General features: G+C 43.5%; 1 protein-coding gene across 3 annotated transcripts in view; it reads left to right on the top strand.

Moving 5' to 3' along the window:
* Positions 1-23008, top strand: part of LOC119895913 (inactive serine/threonine-protein kinase TEX14-like) — a 118551-nt gene extending 95543 nt beyond the window's left edge. For 2 of the 3 annotated variants that reach the window (XM_038709329.1, XM_038709328.1), the window contains exons 17-24: positions 1001-1134; positions 3407-3534; positions 3803-4229; positions 10852-10971; positions 11118-11211; positions 19248-19337; positions 22035-22129; positions 22592-23008. In XM_038709329.1, coding sequence (XP_038565257.1) covers positions 1001-1134; positions 3407-3534; positions 3803-4229; positions 10852-10971; positions 11118-11211; positions 19248-19337; positions 22035-22116 — 1075 coding nt within the window. In that variant the 3' untranslated portion in view covers positions 22117-22129; positions 22592-23008. The remainder of the gene's footprint in view (positions 1-1000; positions 1135-3406; positions 3535-3802; positions 4230-10851; positions 10972-11117; positions 11212-19247; positions 19338-22034; positions 22130-22591) is intronic. The other variant, XM_038709330.1, reaches the window with a different exon arrangement.
* Positions 23009-23200: the final 192 nt, after the last annotated feature.

The following is a 23200-nucleotide window of genomic DNA, read 5'->3' as shown; positions in this document are numbered from 1 at the left end:
ACATGCACTTCTGTGCTCTTCTTCTTCTATCCCCTTACAATTATCTTGTATTGATTGCACTTTTTTTGTTAACTCTTACTTCTTTGCCTAGGTATTTTCCCCATTGATGTGATATGTGCCATTAGCTCTCAATAGTACTTTTAGTAAGTAATTTTAGTATGTATTGTCAGTTGTAGATGCTCTGTTGATGCTTGGATGTTGTTCCTCAAATGTAAGTCGCTTTGGATAAAAACGTCTGCTAAATGAGTAAATGCAAATGTAATAAACTATCATCAGTAGAGCAGTGCTGAGGATGAAGAATGAATCATCAACACATTTGCAGATGTATGATGTCATTGATGATGTATATTCCACAAGGTTAATGTGACTCTCCTGGGTGACGGCTTCTCTGAACATACTTCAATCTGTGCTCCCAAAACAGTCCTGCAGAACTGCTTTAGATTCATCTGTCCACACTTTGACTGATTTAGTTGTTGGCCTGACCCTTTTAATCAGCTGGGTGTTAGTGGGCTGAAGAAGCAGAGAACCATGGTCTGATTAACCAAAATGGGGACGGGGGAGGGCTTTGTAGCTGCCAGGAATATTGGTGTAGATGTGGTCCAGCATGTTTGTTCCTCTGGTGGGGATGTGGACATGCTGGTGAAATTTAGGTAATACTGTTACAAGATCTGTTTGATTAAAATCACCAGCAGCAACAAAAACACCATCAGGTTGTTTTGTCATGTGACTCCTGATGACCTCATGCAGTTCCTGTTGAGCATTTAAGTTTAAGGCACTTCTGCTTTGGCTTCACTTTTCAGAACTGGAGGTTGCTGATTTAAGGCAATTTTATTAAAGAGCACATGAGACAAAACAAAACTGAGCCTAAACAAGATTATTTAAAAGTCTGCAGTTTCTTTATATATTGTAACATCTGTAACTTGTTTTTACAGTCCATCCCAGAGCAAAATGATTCCTCAGAAGGTGATCTTTGTGTGCATGTGCGTGTGTGTGTGTGCAGGGCTCGCTTAGACGTGGCTCTGCTGGCTGAACTATCCAGCATTACATGCTCTCCAGCACCACCTCAGGAGAAACTCTACAGTATCTCTGTCAACAAACGAGTCCCACCCTGTAATAGTACCCCACGTAGCCCAGGTAAAACCACACACAATGTGAACATGCTGGAATCCTGCACTTATGCCTATTTTTTGTATGATTTGGAAGTGGTTGTTTTCACTGAAAGTATTTGGCAGTTGCTCCAAGTTTGAACCTACTAATGATAACAGGTGGAGATACAATCTCTAGAACATTTAAACCAACATATGGAATGCAAAGCAATGCCCGTCCAACCAGGTTGTTACATACCACTACAACGGGCATACATGCATTAGGATCTGTAGGATCAATATTAAGGAGAGTAGATGGACAAGAGCACACTTTGGAGAATCACTGTATCAGCACTACATTAGTGTTTGGAAAGACTGACATTGGCTGCTTTTTGTGGAACACTTAAAACAGTTAAAGCCAGATGGTGACTGATTGCATCTGTTGAGGGTGGATGATGATATTCAGAATATAGGAGAGTATTTATAGTAATTTCGTTTGATCATCCTTGTATTTATTAAATATAAGTAAATGATACCTTCATCAAATATATATAACACATGCAGTGCGTTTACATGCACTTAAGTAACTTAAGGTGATGCAGGTATTCAGAATGTGTTTACCTGCACTATAATAAGCAGGTTACTGTAAATCTTTTTACATGCAGCAGGTCAGTATTCAGATTTTTAGAACCATGCAAATTTGTAAAAAGTTGATTAGAAACCAGATTCCCTTAATCCTTTAACCTCAATTAGGGAAACCAGGACCATGCATGCAAACTGCATACTAATAAAAAATAAATTCCAGTAAAGGAGAACTTAAGTGACAAACCCTGGTTTACAGCCAAATTCAGTCAGCTGAGGTTGGAAAAGGAGGAGGCATTTAGGAGTGGGGACCGAGCTAGGTGCGGAGCGTTAAAGTGAAGAAGCTAAACGTCTGTACGCAGAGAGGCTAAAGAACCAGTTCTCTGCAAACGATGCCACTTCTGTCTGGAGGGGGTTCGGGCAGATCACTAACTACAAACCCAAAGTCCCCCACTCCATCAACAACTCTCACCTGGCAAATGAGCTGAACCAGTTTTACTGCCGCTTTGAGAGTTAATCGGTCACCATCCCCCGTGACTCCTCCACTCAGTTTCAACCCCAGTCCACCATCTCCTCCCCCCACTCCTCAGAGTTGGCCAACTCCACTCCCTCCCCTCTGACCCTGCTGCAGGACAAGCTTTCCCAGCTGAACGTGCCTGACTCCACCTGCAGGTGGATCACTGACTTCCTGACGGACAGGAGGCAACATGTTAAGCTGGGAAAACATGTCTCTGATTCCAGGACCATCAGCACCGGTTCCCCTCAAGGGTGCGTTCTTTCCCCTCTTCTCTTCTCCCTGTACACCAACAGCTGCACCTCCAGTCACCAGTCTGTCAAGCTCTTGAAGTTTGCGGATGACACCACCCTCATTGGGCTCATCTCTGGTGGGGATGAGTCTGCCTACAGGTGGGAGATTGACCATCTGGTGACCTGGTGCAGCCAGAACAGTCTGGATCTCAACGCTCTGAAGACAGTGGAGATGGTCATAGATTTTAGAATGAGCCCAGCCCCACCCTCCCCCATCATCCTGTGTGACTCCTTCCACTTCCTGGGCACCATCATCTCCCAGGATCTCAAGTGGGAGCTGAACACCACCCCAATCATCAAAAAGTCCCAGCAGAGGATGTAATTCCTGCGGTAGCTGAAGAAGTTGAGCCTCCTCCCACCCCGGACACAAACTGTTTCAGACTCTCCCCCCTGGCAGGAAGCTGCGGTCCAGCAGGACCAAAACCTCTTGCCACAAAAACAGCTTCTTCCCATCTGCAGCTAGCATCATCAACAAGGCCCGGGCCCCCCACTGACACTCCCCCCTTGTAAATAATACATACGTCACTGCACATGTAAACATTATTTCATTTCATATCATGCACAAACCTGGCATATTGCACACATTTTTTGTTAATTGTTAAATACTTGTTGTATATTTTTATATTGTCAATTTATATATTTTTTTGCAATACGTCTGCTCTACACAAACCCAGAATAATGCACGTTCTGCAAATAGTTGTATATTCTGCATATAGTCGTATTATTTTTCTCTATTCTCTTTAATATTCTTATATAACTTGCATTGTCTATTCCATATTTATATATTTCTACATTTACTTATGTCAACTGTATGTTTGTCTACGTGTAGCACATTCCTCATATGTGGTGAACACTACTTGGCAATAAAGCTCCTTCTGATTCTGATTCTTCTGATTCTGAAGTGACATAAGGTCTTTTTCTGCTGTTGACAGACGTACACCGGCGTGTGACGGCGGGTGTTATTAAGGCCAGTCTCCCAGGCTCACCTGTCTGCAGCCACCTCAGCCCTGTGGATCTCAGGGCCGAGAGTTTCACCACACCAAGAGGATGCTCAGTACAGGTTAATCCAGCCACTCATTTCATTCACCAGTGTGACTTTCTTCAGAGGACTCTGGATTGACGCAAACCATTGTAATGGGGGAACAAAGTGTTAACTTGCCTCGTTTTAATTAATTAATTAAATTAATTTTAATTAACTACAACATACTGAATATGTCCTTAACATTTGCATATGTGTTTTGTGTTGGTCCATAAAACCAACAAAACACAAAACAACAAAACTTCTTAAAGCCAACACATATGTGACGTTACATTCTGTCAATTCTTAGGGGTCCAACATTTTTCAGCCTCCACGTTTCAAGGTAGACTCTGTCAGTAGTCCCAAGGGCTTCATCACAGCCTGCCAGGAGGAATGGCTGTCTGTAGATACTGTATCTTCCAGCTCCAGAGTCCACAGATGCTGCAGCACTGTGGAAGGAGAGCAGAAAATAGAACATGAAGAGGGACCCGGAGGGTCTGACCAGGTGCAGCGTAAAAAGAGGCAAGATGAAATGAATGGAACCAGTCAAAGGCAACCAAGGATGTATGTGGGGGAAGAGGAAGACGAGGCAGAAGAGGAACTTGAGGAAATAGAGAAAGGAGTAGATTTGGTAAGAGAGTGCACTAAAGAAAACATCGAAGAGGAGTATGAAGGAGGAAAGCATGTTGAAGAACACATTGAGGAAGAGGAGAATGTCTGGTGGGACGTACAGAGAGGTGAGAACCAACATCATTTATGTCATGTCTGAATAATCATAAAAATCAGTTCCCAACTCGGGATGTCACAAGAACCGATACTCATCCAAAATTGTGAAAACATGCTGGTACTTGTTCTACAGTACTATAGGTACTAGGGATCCCACACGGAAGATGGCGACAAGTGCAGCGGCAGCCCCGTCGTCGTGTTTGGACACCGGGTGGTTAGTTTAATTTCAACATTTGTCAGTTTTCGTGGCTAATTTAGGCAGACGTTTCACACTTTTGACAAGATGACGATACATGACGTTTGCAGTGCAAAGAACTGAGTGTCTGTCCAAAGCGCCTGTCACTGGAGTTAGGGTCCATCTTAAAAGTGCAATACGATCCATTTCAATCATCAATAACCTTTTTGTTTTGCAACACAGAAATCTGAAACCACTGCCAATACAGACAGTGATCACCCTTAAACATTTCACAACTGCGAGTTTGTAAAAAAGAAAATTAATTAATTAAGCACATTGCAAGGTTGTAATTTCAATAGTTTAATTTAGTTTTATTTTCAGATGTTTTTATTAGAGGAGCGTTAAAGTACACAGGATTTATTGTTTTGTTGTTGTTTTTTTTACTGTGATACTGAATTGGGTATTAGGAATCGTGGAATTTCAGTGGTATTAGTACCGACTTCTAAATTTCTGGTATCCCTATTCCTGACTGGGAGAGTGACCTAGATTAGTTATTTATTATCATTAGCCATGATCAGAAGACCAGGTCCATGTTGTTTCCACATTATGACTTAAAGCTCATGAACACACCAAAATTGGAGCAATGACTTCTCACTACGGGAAATGGGACAATCCGAGGAGCATGTAAATGCAGCACCAACAGGTTCGGAGCTGATGGCCCATTGCAGAGGGGGCGTGAACTTCTAGTGGGCTCTTATACGGGGCACTTTGTTCCCTTTACATTTACTCATTTGGCAGACGCTTTTATCCAAAGCGTACATTTGAGGAACAACATTCAAGCATCAACAGAGCATCAACTACAGATCTACAACTGACAATACATACTAGTAAGAGAAGCAATAAATACTAGTAAGAGCTCACAGAACATCACATCAATGGGGTAAATACCTAGGGAAGGAAGTAAGAGTTAACAAAAAGAGCAATCAAAACAAAAAAGTGCAATCAATACAAGATAATTGTAGGCACAGGACGTGCATGTTAGAGGTTAGAAGTTAGAGGTGTTATAAGAGGAAGTGTTCTCGGGAAGAGATGAGTTTTCAAGAGTTTCTTGAAGTTAGAGAGGGACGCCCCTGCTCTGATGGCATGCGGTAGCTCGTTCCACCATCATGGTGTCACAGATGAGAATAGCTTGGACTGGGATTGCTTTGTGTGAAGGGATGGCAGAGCCAGGTGGTGTTCGTTGGAGGAGCGTAGCGGCCGAGAATGTAGTGTCATGTAAAAATTCAAGACTTGTGCCAGATAAGAAAGCTTGAACTTTTACCAACATTTTTATTATCAGCAAAAACAGAAACCAATTAGAATACAAAAGTTCCACCGGAGTGTGTCAGAGATCTGTGCAAAATAGAGCCCCATTCTGTTACCAGAACAGAGACCCGAGTCGACATGAAAACCATGTAACGACTGACTTTCACCTCCTTTTGGACCTCCTTTTATAGCTCTGTTTCTTGGCTTCACATCATCTCTTGGCTCTCTTTCCTACTGCACCTGAATCTGGGAAAGTCCAAGATTTTCACGTGCCTAAGCATTTGGTGGGAAAGTCCCTGACTGCCTGCTCCTCCTCTCTGTGTCTTTTGCATGCACTCTGCTTGATCATGCCATTTCATCCATAACCTGACTTTTGTGGAATAAACTGGTGTTGTTTGTGCTCTGTGCTAGAAACAGGACATTCTTACTGTGATGGACTATATTGATGTATGTTTTGTAATACAAAATCTGCTTCTATATTTTCCTTTGCAAGGTATTTTTGATGCTGCCTCACTGTGCTCCCTCCCTTTTCTCCCAAAGCACACAAACTTGCTCACACACACACACACACAGACTTGAATTTGATTCTGGAGGCCACGGGGAGTCAGTGGAGTAATGGAGTGACGAGTCTTTTTGGGCTGACCAAAAACCAGACGCGCTGCTGCGTTCTGAACCATTTGGAAGGGTTTCACCACACAAGCTGGAAGACCTGTTAGGAGGGCATTGCAATAGTCGATGCGAGAGATAACCATGGCCTGTACCAGAAGCTGGGTGGCGCACTGAGTGAGGTAGGGCCTGATTGTCATTATGTTGTATAGAGCAAAGTGGCATGACCGAGAGACAGTAGCAACATGGTCTGAAAAGGTCGTCTGTGTAGCAGTGGTAAGAGAAGCCGTGCGAGCGAATGATCGGCCCCAGTAAGGTTGTGTAAATTGAGAAGAGAAGGGGCCCTAGCACTGAGCCTTGGGGCACCCCTGTGGAGAGGCAGTGGGAGGAGGATAATTGTCCTTGCCACAAAACATTGTAGGAGCGCCCGAGAAGTAGGATTTGAACCACAGGAGTGCTTTATTCGAGATGCCCATTGCTGAGAGAGCGGATAGCAGGATCCTGTGGTTGACTGTGTCAAAGGCAGCCGATAGGTCAAGCAGGATAAGAACCGAGGATTGGGCTGCAGCTTTAGCTGACCTTAGGGCTTCTGTTACAGACAGAAGAGCTGTTTCAGTAGAGTGGGCACTCTTAAAACCAGACTGATATGGATCTAGGAGGTCATTCCCTGAGAGGAATTCTGAGACCTGTATTGATACTGCCCGTTCAATAGTTTTGGATAAAAAAGGTAGAAGAGACACTGGTCGATAGTTCTCAACTTGAGTTGGGTCAAGTGAGGGCTTTTTGAGCAAGGGTGTAACCCGAGCTCTTTTGAAAGTGGTCGGGAAGGTTCCTGAAGCCAGAGAAGTATTTATCACATGAGTGATTGTCGGGACCACAGAAGGAGATATAGCTTGGAGGAGATTCGTAGGAATCGGGTCCAGTGGGCATGTAGTTGGTCGGCTATGGGTAAATGGGTTCTGATACTTCACTCTCTGTGAGAGGAGTAAATGAGGAGAGTAAAGAACCACTGACCTGGGAGGGCAGAGGAAAAGATGTAGTAGGACTGCTACAATGGTTGAGTTTGAATGTTTCAGAGAATTGGCTAGTTATAGCTGCAGACAAGTTTGTGGGTGGTGGAGGAGGATTTAGTAGCACTTTAAAAGTGGAAAATAATTTCCTTGAGTCAGTGGCACTGCTAATTCTGTTATTATTGAACGCAGTTTTGGCAGCACTGATGCTTGTTAAGAAGGAGGATAGGAGCAATTGGTAGCCCTTAAGGTCTGCGGGGTCTTTGGTTTTTCACCATTTTCTTTCAGCAGCTCTGAGATCAGTACGGTTTGGGCGAGCAGGCTTGGTGGTCCACACTTTTATTGTTATTAAAAACAGCGAGCAAAACCAAAATACAGCAGACAGGCTTCAAGCTGCTTTCACACCTGTACTTTCAATTATACATTTTTACATTTTAATTCTGGCCGGTTCCTGTTATACTGACTTTACAAACGAACCATGAGACAGCTTTGGCAATTGTCATCCTGCATCATCAGTGACATCAGTTTCTGCAGCACTTTAATGCTTCTGATGTATATTTCTGTTCTTTGGTGTCACAAAGAGCTCACCAAGAAATAACTGATTAAAACATTATTAGTATGGGGCCACGAGATCTTGAGAGATTAAAACAAGATTGTTGTCTTGTTAACAGCTGTTTTTTCTCACATAGTGAAAAACAATTGTATTTGATAACGTCCACTCCGCCCAGCTGATGCCATGATAGTAACAGAGTAAACCTGTTCTCGTGCAGTGAATCTAGACAGTTGTGACAGTGGTAACATAGCAGATTTGCAATATAAACATCTAAAAACTGAAGCGCAGAATCTGTTTATTTTCTCTTTATCAGAGGTGCTGAGGTTAATGTGTGGATTTTTGGTGAGATTTCTGCCTGATCACAAGTGTTTTGGTTAGTTACAGTTTCAAAACAGACTAGACCAGCAAAGCAGTAACGTAATACACAGCGTATAGGGCAGGTAGATGATGTTAGTCTCATAATATTGCCACTTTTTTTTGGGAGATGTCAGGGAACACAGAACGTGAACATGAGCAGCAAAACTGCTGAAACACAGGGGCTATTAAAATCCAGGAGTTTCTAACTGAATTAAAATGATTTCAAATATCATTGAGGGGAAAAGGTGCCACATGCACATTTAAAGAGGTTATGCACAGAATGCCTGAGAGCCTTACACCATTATATTTATTCTGTTAGAGTTTTAGATTTTAAATCGTCACCTGCCACCTGAATTTTGTGTTTCCCTTTACATAAAAAAACATTCCCACCACTTTTCACACCTGTGAGTTTGTAAAAAAGAATATTAATTAAGCACATTGCAAGGTTGTAATTTCAGTTGTTTCATTTATGAATATATTGATATCAAACCACCTCTCATCTGTCCTGGACATTCTCTCACAACTTTCATAAAATATCCAGAGAAACAGAGAGAACCACCAGGGCCCCGTTTCAGAAAGCGGGATTAGTGAAAATTCTGAGTATGTTCAGCCTGAGATGAGGGTAACTCTGGGTTTTCTGTTTCAGAGAGCGCAATCAGATAAACTCTAGATCAGTAACTCCGGCCCATCAGTTGAAAAACTGCCTGCGGAGCCTGAGGCGGCTGTCTGACACACCATTTTCATTTCCTCATTCATACTGTCGATATCAAAGCACATATCTGAACGCATTTACATCTTTAAAAACTTTTAAATCCCGGTTGGATAGGCTGTTAGTTTTTCATCCAAACATGATCTTGAACATGACGCTTTTATGATGAATTTGTCATTGACGTTGGACAGATCTCCGCACATCGTGGATTTATCCTAATAAAATCTATGTCTGTCTTTAGGTATGACACTGTGCCAGTTGGACTGAAAACACTTACTGTGAGCTACATTACTGCAGTAATTACTGTAACATAGAAAACTGATCAATGAACAGTTATCTTGTATTGTAGTTGCGCTGATTGGAACATTCCTATCTTAGTTATCATACTGGATACAATGTGAATATTTCAGAGTGAGGATGACTGTGGTGCAGCTGAAAAAAAAGGCCTGAGGTTTTTATCATTAGCTGCATATATTCTGAATGTGTTTTAACAGCATTAATAAAATACAAAATTATCAAGATTTTATTAATGTAAAATAGACGTCTAAAACTTTGTTTGAACCCAAATACACATTTTTTTTAACAGGCTTACCTACTGGGTGTGACTGTGACTTTACAATCACAGGTTCATGAGTAAACTGTGTCTTAAATTTGATCTATACCTATTTTCATAAGTATTTATTAATCATACTGTTTCATTAGTTTGGTGTTATTCTTGTTACAAAAAAAACTGTTTGTCTGTTTGCCTGTTTGTCTTGCTGAAATATCCCACTTTTTAACCACAGATTTAACCAGTGTTATATTTATGTGTACAAATTGGTGGGGCACCAGCCATTTCAAAACAAAGGCTACATACCAGTAAAACTACAAAAAATGTTTTTCTACTGTGTTTGTAACAGGGCAACAAACAGTTTATTGATCTCCAACAAACTACGGAAAGGTCTCTTAAAGTGACAGAGCCTAATATGACAACACTTATATGCTGCTATGCACCTTTTAACTCAAACCCAGGGGTTATATAATAGAGTATATAGCATTTTATGCGTATGCCACTTGCCCATGGGGCCGTAAAGCAATACTCCATTCTTGTGATGTGTTTCCTGCCTTGGATTCCAGTGCTACATAATGCAATACCAGGTACTCTGGGCCAGAGTGACAGAAACACCATTATCCTTATTACAAGTCAGTGTACCATCAAAATGGTTTTGAAGCTAAGATTTTGAGATAAAATCCAGCCTAGAAGAAACAAATGTGTGGACTAGTTTGCTGCATCTAATAATAAAAGTAAATAAAACCCAAAACACAAGATATAAAACAGTAGTACCAAAGTACTATCAGTTCTGACATAGCCGTAAGATCAAAGTGAGATTTAAAAGAAGATACTGAGTTTGCAGGGAGGTCCACAGCTGAGGTCTGATCTTGATTAAATGTCTCTTTTGGACAAAGCAGAACTGCACCACTAGTCACCTGAGCATCAAAAGACAAATGTACACCTACTTTACGGGCTATCATTACATTAGCACCCAGACTAATCCACAGACTGCTGGGGCCAGAGGAAGGCATTCGAATTATTTGACTGATTTGGAGTCATTCAGCTACAAGGCATTTCATTCATTCAGCAAGACAGGATATAATAAAGTACACATCGGTGGTACCAGGCTTTATTTCAGCAAATACTGGGAAACATGCTTTTAGCTACAGATGGTAGTTTAAAGCTTGCCATCAAGTCTGGCAACAGAGCTGCCACAGCTCTTGAAGGAAACATTCTGAAGGAGTACTGAGAGTCGAGAACATGCTAATGATACTGGTTGTTTATGGCTTATGAGCAATGTACAGAAAAACAACATTGAAATCCAATACATCTTTGAATTGAGTGCAAGACAGTGTGGAGCCTTATGCATTTGACTTTGCTTTACAGATGCGGGGGCAGAAGTGCAGGAAGAGGAGGAAGAAGAAGATATTAATGACAGGAGGAAGAAAACAACTGGACTGTTTGGCAGTGGTGAAAGCACAGGAGAAAGTGGCTTGGTTAACAGCAGTAAGCAAACAGATAGGACAATGTAAACAATACTCAAATACCCGGCCCATAGGTGAATTGGGAGTAGTATCATGGCGTGTGCATTATTGGGTTATAAGGGTTAACTGACAATAATTCAGAAGTCTTAGATGTATCTCTTTACTAAGGTAAGCCTGGTGCAGACACAGATCCAACGAAGGAAGAGGTCAGCTTGTCAGTGGGGTCACAGCAAAGTCCCAGCTTACTGGAGGACACCAACAGGTGGGTGAGCGCAGCTACAGATGTGTTGACAGAGCCCGCTGAACATTAGCTATGTGTTACACATGTACCCACTCCTGACCTTGACCCAAATACGAACAGCCAATCACAAGGTGTAAAAGAACCATTAGCTGTGAAGTACAGTGCTGACAGACAGCTGATTGGACCCTTACAGATGGCTGATTGATTATGGATGTACTGCAGACATCAGGGAGCTGACAAGGGTCAACAGCTTTTTCTGACTCTGCTTATTTGTTAATTAACACGAGACAGCAGTGGGGACAGATGTAGCTAGCGGAAATGCTCTACAGTCAGACTAACGGATGTATGTATGTAATTAAGCTTATATATTAGAATAATGAATAAATAGTGGGTGGCTGTGTGTACGGGCACAGAGACTACAGATGGTAAATGGTCTATACTTGTACTGCCCCTTTCAGACCAGTCAAAGCGCTTTTACACTACATGACATTCACCCATTCACACAGATGGCAAAGGCTAAGGTGCCTCTGCCATCAGAAAACTAAATACACATTCACACACAAATGGAACAGCATTATAATAATAATAATGACACTGACTTGCTGAGGTGTTTTTAAATTTGGATTCTCAATGCAATCAATGTTTACCTGGATATCTTGTTTCCTTAAAATAGTTGATATTTTATTCGGCAACAGTGGACTGGACCTCAAATAAAATATATATGCACACAAGCAGTATACAACAGTGGTGTGCCATGTTTGGTCATTGAGCCCTCTGTTGGTGCTTTAGAGGCATTTCATGCCAATGAAAACCAGAGCAAATAGAGAAATTCGCAAGTTACTAACTCCACAATCTGGAGTTAGTAACTTGCCCAAGGACATTACAATGTGCAGACTGGAGCCGTGATCAAACCACCGACCTTCTGCAGCTTTTCATACAGCACTGTACTGAACCTACACTTTGTTAATAAAATTGTGAATACCAATATTTGGAAATATTAATATCATAAGCACTTGTTCAAAAGGGGGCACCACCTAAAAATTTGCTATCTGCCCAAGGCTTTTAGGACTCCTTGGGTATAGCTTATTAATTACAACAATTATTACTAGTGATCAGTTAGTTCTTCCATCCATCCATCCATCCATCATCAACCGCTTATCCTGTGTACAGGGTCACAGGGGGCTGGAGCCAATCCCAGCTGATATCGGGAATATTAACATCCTAAAGTGAATACAAGTGAAGGCAAATAGGGATAACAGAATTTAAAAACAAACAAACATTAAACCAACAACAAGAATGCAATCAACGGGAGATAGAACAGAATTAATAGGGTTCAATGTGAATTCAGTTTGGCTGTTGTGGAAAGAATATGACTTAAGACATAAAGAAACGAATGGACGCAGGTGCTACGGGGATAACTAAGTTCATAAGGCTATAATATAATCATATAAGGTTATGAGGTTCAAAGCTAAAGGACATTAACTTTGACCACAGAATGTAAAGTTGATTTACCTTACTGCTTTGTGGTTCCTCAGCCTTGTTACTTCGAAGGCCCACAGCTAGCTGCTCGGTTCGTTGCATTCACGGCCTCTTGACAGGCTTGGCACGGAGGCATGGTACAGCGGTGGTTCGAACGTCTCGGGTTACGTATGTAACCCTGGTTCCCCGAGAAGGGGAACGAGAGACTGCGTCGGTTACGACACTATGGGAACGCCTCTAGGCGAAGCAGGTCTGAACGTGAATGAAATCACTCCAATCCTATTGGCCTGTTGCTAGAACGGTAAGGTGTGACGGAATAACCGGAGGAGTATAAAGCACACCTGTACACACTCATCATTAGCTTAAACTATGAAGCAGGCGCTTCAGGCGGGGAGAGAGGTGCGGCGGGCCGACGCAGTCTCTCGTTCCCCTTCTCGGGGAACCAGGGTTACATACGTAACCCGAGACGTTCCCCTTCGAGGGAACTCGAACTGCGTCGGTTACGACACTATGGGAACGAGATACCCACTAAACCGTGCCGAAAACCCCGCCTGCCCCTGTGTGCAATAAAGTGGCACGACTAAGAGGAGAGCGCACGAGTGCCAGGTGCCGAAGGAAGGTCAAGACTGTAAAACCGAATGAATGTGTGCGGAGTGGCATAGCCAGCCGCTAAACAACATCCTGCAAGAGGCCCCGGAAAGGAGGGCTCGAGAGGCCGCCTTGCCTCTGGTAGAATGAGCCCTCACAGCCACAGGTGAAGGCAAACCGCGCACCTGATAGGCCAGGGAAATAGTCTGAACAATCCAGTTGCTAATAGTATGTTTGGATGCAGGGAGCCCGGCCCTGGGAGACCCAAAACACACTAGCAGCTGGTCAGCCTTCCTCCAACGGGAGGACCTCAGAGTGTAAATACTCAGTGCTCTGACAGGGCAGAGCAGATGAAGTCTCCCGTCCTCCGCCGTCACATGAGGTGGAGGATGAAATGCCTGCAGCACTGTGGACCCTGCCGCACAAGAAGGCACTTTAGGGATGTATCCTGAATGAGGGTGCAGGATAGCCCTAATATTCCCCGGGGCAAACTCCAGGCTTTGCGGGGAAACCGAAAGCGCTTGGAGCTCCCCCACCCTCCTTAGAGAGGTGATAGCAAGGAGAAAGGCCATCTTGAGGGTCAAGTGCTTAGCCTCAGCTGACTCCAGGGGTTTGAAGGGGGCCTCAGCCAACGCCCCAAGAACCACTGCCAGATCCCAAGTGGGAACCTTGGACCGAGTCGCAGGTCTCATCCTCCGGGCACCACGGAGGAAAAGTACAACCAAGGGAAGTTTCCCCAAGAACCCCTCCCTCAGAGGGGTGTGGAAAGATGAAATAGCTGCCACGTACACCTTGAGGGTGGAAGGGGAAAGACCAGCAGAGAACCGGTCCTGGAGGAACTCAAGTACCTGAACCACCGGGCAGGTAACAGGGTCCACCGACCGCTCCCTACACCAAGTGGAGAAAACACTCCACTTCAGGCCGTACATCCTCCGTGTGGACGGGGCCCTGGAGCTCAGGAGGGTCTCGACTGCTCCGGCTGTTAGACCCGCCTCTAGGTACTGTGCCCCCTCAGGGGCCAGACCCACAATCGCCATATGGCGGGGCAAGGGTGAAGAACCCGGCCCTGCGCCTGGGACAGCAGGTCTCTCCTCAGAGGGACCCGCCACGGCGGGCCGTCCAGGAGCGACATGATGTCCGAGAACCACACCCGGGTTGGCCAGAACGGGGCTACGAGCAGTAGGCCGACATAGTCCTGGCGGACCCGCTCCAGAACCCCGGGAGCAGAGCGACTGGGGGAAAAGCGTACAGACGTAGCCTCGGCCACGAATGTACCATGGCGTCCAGACCCAACGGGGCTGGAGGAACGAGAGAAACCATAGCGGGCAGTGCGTAGTCTCTTGAGACGCAAACAGATCCACGTCTATGGGGCCGAACTCTTCGCACAAGAGCTCCACCACTTCGGGGTGAAGTCTCCATTCCCCGGGCCTCAGCCCCTGCCTCAACAGCAGGTCTGCTCCCTGATTCTGCGTCCCCAGGAAATACATCGCCCTGAGCGATAGTAACCTCTGCTGGGACCACAGGAGGATCTGACGCGCCAGTCTGTCCAGAGGGCGCGAGCGCAGACCGCCCTGGTGATTCAGATAGGCCACCACCGCTGTGTTGTTCTCCTCAGAACGAACCAGGACGTGGTGGCCTTGGAGATCGGGCAGGAAACTCCTCAGAGCCTGGAACACCGCCAACATCTCGAGACAGTTGATATGCCACTCGGATCGATGCACCTGCCAGGATCCCCTTGCAAAGCGGCCATCCATGACCGCGCCCCAGCCCGTGAGGGAGGCGTCTGTCGAAATAACCAGCCGGCGACAAGACCCTCCCAGCACGGGCCCCTGGGACAGGAACCAAGTTTCCTTCCAAACTGATAGGGAACGAAGACACTTGCGCGTAACCCAAACCAGACGGAGAGGATTCCCCTCGGGGGAAAACCCTTGTTCCTTAGCCACCACTGCAGGGGTCTCATGTGCAGCAGTCCAGATGGTATTACGCTGGACGCAGCCGCCAGGAGACCCAACACTCGTTGAAAGTGTTTCATAGTGATGGCGTGGCCTAACTTCACCCCTTTCACGGCAGCCAAAGAAAAAACACACCTTCTGTACATCTGGTTGCCGGACATGCTGGTAGACTTCTTCTTCAGGTAAGACATACTGCTTGTAGGACTGGAGCTTTCTTCAAACAACATACAGAGCGCCTGCTGAATAAAAAAAAAGCTAATGATGAGTGTGTACAGGTGTGCTTTATACTCCTCCGGTTATTCCGTCACACCTTACCGTTCTAGCAACAGGCCAATAGGATTGGAGTGATTTCATTCACGTTCAGACCTGCTTCGCCTAGAGGCGTTCCCATAGTGTCGTAACCGACGCAGTTCGAGTTCCCTCGAAGGGGAACTGGATTTTTTGCCATTGAGTTTCTCTGGGTCCTTCGGGTTTGGCTTGTGCCTGCTGGAACTCTTGCAGTGATCTAATCAGTTAGCTCTTGTACGTTTTCTGAGTTGGGTGTCCCCTCGCGGTTACAGGTGGCGTAACCGACTCGTTTGCCTAGCCTCCACAATCTGTGGGTCGTAAAAGTAGTGGAAGTTAAATTAAACAGAGGGTTTTTAAAAGAAACTTGATTGTTGTTTCTCAATCAAAAGTTGCATAAATTGAGATCTAATTACTATAACCAGAACAAAACAAAGATAAATTTACTGAAGGTTTACAAGACCTCATGAATATAATTAATGTTGCTGAGATGAATCAAATAGTCTGGGGAAATTTTCAGTTAAGGCTCGAAAATAAAAGAAAATGGAAGTTGCGAGTCTAAGAGCAGAGAAGAGAAGTGGCTGGAAGAGAAGGGGAGTCACCTTTTGGTTTTTCCCGGTTTTAAATTTTAATTTAAAGTAATGTCTTAAAGTCTATTTGCGGTGTTTTAATCACATCTCTCCACAATATCCACCCATTCTTTAAATTTCATGAGCAGTTGCACAGTTCTTATTTCTAAGCATTTATACAAAAGAAAAGGAAACTTACAGTGGATAGATAAATAATGAGGCAAAGATAAATCATGTCAGAACTTTTTCCACCTTTAATGTGAACAATTCAATAGAAAAACAAACTGAAATCTTTAAGGGGGAAAAATGAAAAATAAAAACCCTCAAATAACCTAGTTGAATAAGTGTGCACATCCTTTAGACTACTACTTTGTTGAAGCACCTTTTGATTTTATTACAGCAGTCAGTCTTTTGGGTAGGAGTCTGTTAGCATGGCACATCTTGACGTGGAAATATTTGCCTACTCTTCTTTGCAAAAGTGCTCCAAATCTGTCAGATTGCGAGGACATCGCCTGTGCACAGCCCTCTTCAGATCACCCCACAGATGTTCAATTGGATTCAGGTCTGGGCTCTGGCTGGGCCATTCCAAAACATTAATCTTCTTCAGGTGAAGCCATGCTTTTGTGAATTCGGATGTGCGCTTTGGGTCGTTGTTGTGCTGAAAGGTGAACTTCATCTTTCTAACAGACGCTTGATGGTTTTGTGCCAAAATTGCCTGGTATTTGTTCATAATTCCCTCCACCCTGACTAAGGCCCCGGTTCCAGCTGAAGAAAAACAGCCCCAAAGCATGATGCTCCCACCACCATGTGTCACTGTGGGTATGGTGTTCCTTGGGTGATGTGCAGTGTTGTTTTTGCGCCAAATATACCTTTTGGAATTATGGCCAAAAACCTTGGTCTGGTCACCATAACACATTTTCCCACATGCTTTTGGGGGACTTGATGTTTGTTTTAGCAAACTTCAGCTGTGCTTGGATGTTTTTCTTTGTAAGAAAAGGCTTCCGTCTTGCCACCCTACCCCATAGCCCATTCATATGAAGAATACGGGACATAGTTGTCACATGTACCACACAGCCAGTACTTGCCAGAAATTCCTGCAGTTCCTTTAATGTTGCTGTAGGCCTCTTGGAAGCCTCCCTGACCACTTTTCTTCTCGTCTTTCCATCAATTTTGGAGGGACGTCCAGTTCAGGTCAGTTGGTCATATTTTATCCACTTGATGATGACTGTCTTCACTGTGTTCCATGGTATATCTAATGTTTTGGAAATTATTATGTACCCATCTCCTGACTTATGTCTATCAACAATGACATCTCTCTGATGCTTTGAAAGCTCTCTGCGGACCATGGCTTTTGCTCAGAGGTGCAACTAAGAAAATATCAGGAAAGTCCTACTAGAATAGCTGAGCTTTATTTGTGATTAATCAGAGTCACTTTAAATGATGGCAGGTGTGTAATGACTTCTAGTTAACCTGCGTTTGAATGTGATTGGTTAATTCTGAACACAGCCACATCCCCAGTAATAAGAGGGTGTGCACACTTATGCAACCAGGTTATTGTCAGGTTTTTATTTTATTTTTTTCATTTTTCCCCTCAAAGATTGTTTTTTTTCTATTGAATTGTACACATTATAGGTCACATTAAAGGTGGAAAAAGTTCTGACATGATTTATCTTATTATTTTTACATCACAAGAACCTGGCATTTAAACAGGGGTGTGTAGACTTTTTCTATCCACTGTGAAGTGAATCATCCGTGATGCTTAGAACTGTTAGTAGTAAACAACACAATTTATAGTAATCATATCAGAGTCCCAAGACAATACTGATTATAAAAAAAATATATACTGTATATAAAAACATATAAAAAAGTAGTTGAAACATGAGATCGGGTTAAACAATAGACACGGACAGTAATAGGTAAATGAGCACAAAGACATTAGTCAGTTCCAATGGCATGTTATATCTCTTTTGTCCTTTGGGGACAATAGTTTCATGAAGGGAACCGGAAAATAGCTCTCATTGCTTAAACTTTTTAGTTAATTCAATCTTGACCCCAGGAGCCGGGTTATGTAACATATTACAATATTTGTGTATCATATTATTTAACCGTTTGCACATTTGTACTTTTTTTTTTTTTGCCTGGTATAGAGCCTGAGGAGCTGGATACCATGTTGTGCTAGACAGATTTTACTTTAACAAGAGAGTATTAATATACTCCTTTGTCTGTTTTATTATTTATGTAAATTTATTTGTCACCGGGCCGGACAGGGGGGCAGACATGGGGATGGGGGGGCACAAACAGACAGCACAGAGAAGGGGGAGGGGGGCTTGGGGAGGAGAAAAACAAACAACAAAAAAACAAAAACAAAGAGACAACCAGCCGAACAGTAGCAATAAACAGCTGACATAAGAAGACAACTGAGAGAGAAATGAAAACGGGAAAAAATAAATAAATCAGGCAACATAAATAAACAACTCAGCACCGCAGTGAGAGCTGAGATAACAACAATTAATTTAAATAAGTAACTGAAAGAAAAGCATCAAGAATAATTCTGCCAGGGACAACCTTTGTTTGTGTGTGTGTCTATATGTGAGACTGTGTGTGTCTGTGTGCGTGTGGGTGAATGTGTCTGTTACAGAATGTAGTTATTAGTGAGTGAGATGCCACAACCTCGCTGCACCGACTCCAGCGACAGGCAGGCAAGACCCCCAGTAGCCAATAGGGTGGGAGAAAAAAAAAAGAAGTTGTTGACTCCCAGATGGACCCCGACCCAACCAACAAACGCCGAAGACACCGGTCATCCAAATGCCAATTGACAACGCAATGCCACCAAAAGCAACATCACATTTGTACTTTTGGTACATAGATTTTGTTTAAGCCTGTAAAAGTGAGATTGGATGTCTCTTCAAAATCACAGAGTGAAGTGGTCATCTCAGTTCCATACGTATGTGAAGAGTAAACAAGAAAAGCCCTTTGATCTGTGCCTGTGTGTGTGTTGAAGATCCAGTTTGGGTTTTTTATTTATGGCCTCTGCCCACTCAGAGTTGCCCTAGTTCAGGGAGAGGTCAGGCCGTCTGCTAAGCGGGTGGTAACTCAAATCCGTTCTTAGGGAGAAACAAATGAGAGATGGCCGTATTACTACAGTACAAATTAGCTATAACAATCCAATGTTCTCTTTTCTCAGAGCTCACTCAACACTAGATGATGTGCTGCAGGGCTTAGTAGTGAATAGCACCAGAAAGAGCCCTGGACCAAGTGAAGGGGTCACCACATTGTGAGTATCCAGTAGAGATGGGTGCAGAGTTGGATCTGACTTAAGTACAACCAAATACCAAAAGTTATTCTCAATTGATATACTAACTTTTTTCAGTTGGTTTTGCAGGGGAAAGACAGCACAGTTAAATATGCAGAAAGGTCAGATGTTTTCTCTAAATCGACATGTTCTAGGCTGCACTGGGGCCTAAGCATGGCTGGATTCATCTCTCTGTTGGTCCAACACTTTGGTCCAGAGCAAAGTCCAGCCGTGTGTCAGTTCAGGAGTCAGGGCTCACTTAGCATGAACATGATATGAATCATATGCTGCTGTATGGCCTTCACATTTGGTGCTCTTCACCACAATCATCAAAACACTGTATGAGGAAATATCTTTGGAAGAATGCTGCTTATCCTTCCAGTAGAGTTCCACACACCTGGAGAATCTATGACAAGGAGCACTGAAGCTGCGGTGGAGGCATGTGGTGGAACACAGTGCCTGCTGGGTTTTCCCTTTGTTTGTCATGTACAGCTGCTTAGAATTTAATATTTTAAAAGTGCAGCCTGTCGACACCAGAACACATGATCTGTTCAGACTGCAAAACTTTCTCTATCTTGTTGGCCCTCATTTATCAATCTTCCGCAGAAACGGGCGTATTTTTGTGCGTGAGATTATGCTTACACTGTTCTCAGCGCCTGATTTATCAATGAGAGTGTACCCTGGCATTTCAGGTGTACGCACCACCTGGTGTTGAAAAATGCGGCGGCTGAAAACGTGCGTAATTTGAATGAAACGCCCCCAATTATTCAAGGGAGGCCGCACCCACGACTTCATGGCAGGGACTGACGGAATACGGCAAATAATACACGGTTTGGAGCAGGAAATCCACAAATTAAAACTTAAGAATAAAATATTATAGAATATTATGTTGTTTTGACAGATTTAAATAAAGATTAAATGTTTAGTTTCACTACTAGAGCATAAATGTTCATAAATATTGTGCATTTTAATATTACGAGATGTTTCTTTTGGAAACAATTTAATACTTTTTTATTTAAAATGATTTAAACTGGACACATTTTTGACAAAATGTTCAACGCGCTTAAAACTGGACACGAGCAGTCAGATGAACCATAAACAGTTCAGGTCCAGCCCGAGAGCCAGTGCTGGAGTCAGGGGGACCACCGCGCGCTGTCAGCCTCAGAGGAGGATGCGCTCATCACGGAGGAGCAGGGCACGGGCCAAGAGCCTCTCGCTGAGCGTTTACTTTGATGAACGGAGGACATGCGGACAGATACGGGGCGGTGGACCCCCAGCGTGCAAAGCAAGCCTTCATAATGTTTTGTGGCTTTGGGAAACAGTGCTCTGCGCTGTCCTGGGACTATTAAGGTCAGTAGCACAGACTTGGATCTGACCATCCGCGGTGAGTGCTCACTGTAACCTTTCTTTTATGTTCAGAGTGAAACATTGTGTCCGGGGACGCGGGGCCTTTAGCGGGGGTGTCGGTGCTCGCTGTTGCTGTCATAATACAAAGTTTGTCTTATAATAAATGCAGGGCTTTGTGCACGACATGTCTGTGCCAGCCTCACTTAAAGGGTGTGGGGTTGTGTCCATTTCGGCAGCCAATCTCAGTGCTTCAAGCCATCCGCTTATGCTCTTCCTTGTTTGTATGCAGTATTTATTTACCTTACAACATGTTTTGCTCATAGCCTTTTCATTAGAAGATACACATTTTATTAAAAGCAAACCCAAATAAAAGGCACCTAAAGCTACGATAAAATAGTCCAAATACAAATCAAAGCATGTTTTGAATGCTCAATTATTATATAGGCTGTATAAAGTCCGTGTTGCTCAAATATAAACACCAAAATTAATGTTTCAAACGTTGTTTCTGTTACAGTGGGTCATAATATCATATCTTTTAGTTTGTCAGTGCGTTAGGTTGTGCTGTTAGGAATTGTTTTTCTGCGCATTTCCGAACTAACTCAAAACTTGCGTACATGTACACCACCTCCTGAGCTGGCGTAGGATTTGAGCGTGCCCTACGCCAACGTCCATATTGATAAATCTCAAAGTCACCGTGGTGTTGGGTGTACGCCAGGTGTACGCTGGAAATTTGGTGTACGCACTTTTCATAAATGAGGGCCATTGTTTTGAAATGGAGCACACCTAATTCAGTTCAATTCAATTTTATTTATATAGCGCCAAATCACAACAACAGAGAGAGCAGGTCTAGACCATACTCTGTGATGTTATTTACAGAAGCCCAACAGTTCCCACCAAGAGCAAGCACTTTAAGTGGCAGAAACCTCGAGCAGAACCATGGCTCAGGGTGGGCGGCCATCTGCCTCCACCGGTTGGGGGTGAAGGAGAGACAGAGAGGGCTGGGGGTAGGGGGGAGCAGCAGACACAATACCCACACAGAGGTACAGACTGACGTCCCCCGGGAGTCTAGGCCTGTAGCAGCATAACTAAGGGATGGTTCAGGACTCACCTGAGCCAGCCCTAACTATAAGCTTTATCAAGTTGAATTACTGGCATGACTCATGGCTGAATGCACGTATTGGAAGTCCATTAAAGCATCAGCTAAATAATGTAATGTAATATTGTCGTAGAGTTCAATCTTAATAGAAGTTAAGCTGTAAGAAAATATAATTATGACAGTATTCATGTAGTTACATACTGGAAATACCCTAATAAAGTATCTCCCATCTCTAGATTTCACCTCTTTGAAAGGCAGAGAGGTGATGATGAAGGACACCCAGTGGTCAGCTCCAGTGGAGACCAGGCCCCCATCTGAAAACACTCAGCTGGTAATGTTTGATAAGCTAAGACTCGTACATGCAGTGCTTTAAAGCACCAGGGCCAGTAGAACACGGACATAGACAGAAACATACACGCACGTTCTTGACAGACTTCTAAAGCCGAGTGTACACATGGTTCCTGCTCCACCAGTCAAAAACCTTCAAGTACAAGTTCTGTCATTATCGGCGATGTTTCAGTCCCCTCTATTAAAAAGCTCATTGATTTCTAGCTCTCATATCCAAAGTGCTTCACTTCACATTGAAAAGATCATGATGCCTCTAATGTAAATTCAAAAATAAGAATTAAAGTTTTTTATTAAATAACATCTCTCACTGCAAGACACCCAGCCTTTGTATATCTGATGCCAGATTGAAACAATGCTAAATGTAACTGTGACAGTCAAAACAGGTTGAAGCATGTTGGGGTTTGAGGGAACTCAATAGCTTCTTCCACTCTGTGTGTGGCTACAGGACTGTCGGAGCTGGACTCTTCACGAACCAACTACAAGTCAAAGGAAAAAGTTGTTTTGTTTGTGGTGGACTGTTACGAATATGCTGTTTTTAAGCAAGTTTGTTATTCTGAAACGTGTTTTGAATTTTTCAGCTGCTGAGGCTGAGTAGACTGGCTTTATGAATTTATGAATGTTAAGGTCAACGTTGTAACACTTCAAATTGTTAAAGAATTTATTCAGAATTGTTCTTAAGTCCTTTTCATGTGCATGGGTAATTTTGAGTACAGCAGGTACATCTCCCCCTTCCCAGAGTCTGCAGCCTCCAGCAGTAGAACCATTTGAGCTCAACATCTCCATGAAATGAGGACAAAAACACTTTCTGCAAATGGGTTTATTTTACATTGTGTTGTTTGGAGATGTGCAAATAAAAATTATATACAACAATCTGATCATTCCACTTGTGTTTCCTCTGACAGCCCATAAGGTTCCATTTTAGAGCCTCCCCTCTCCTCAGAGGAAGAGCAGTCCAAGCAAAGATGTTAAATGCCACCTAACCTTACATGTTTCTTCTCACGTCAACAACTCTGAATTGTCCACAGATGTGAAGGTGAATCTGACTGTCAGCCAG

Source organism: Micropterus salmoides, unplaced genomic scaffold (genome assembly GCF_014851395.1).
Source record: "Micropterus salmoides isolate LMB-PRFRI ecotype aquatic unplaced genomic scaffold, ASM1485139v1 Ms_hic_scaffold_9, whole genome shotgun sequence".
NCBI classification, from domain to species: Eukaryota; Metazoa; Chordata; class Actinopteri; order Centrarchiformes; family Centrarchidae; genus Micropterus; species Micropterus salmoides.
Note: the sequence above shows the minus strand (reverse complement) of the source record. Positions and strands in the feature narration are given on the sequence as shown.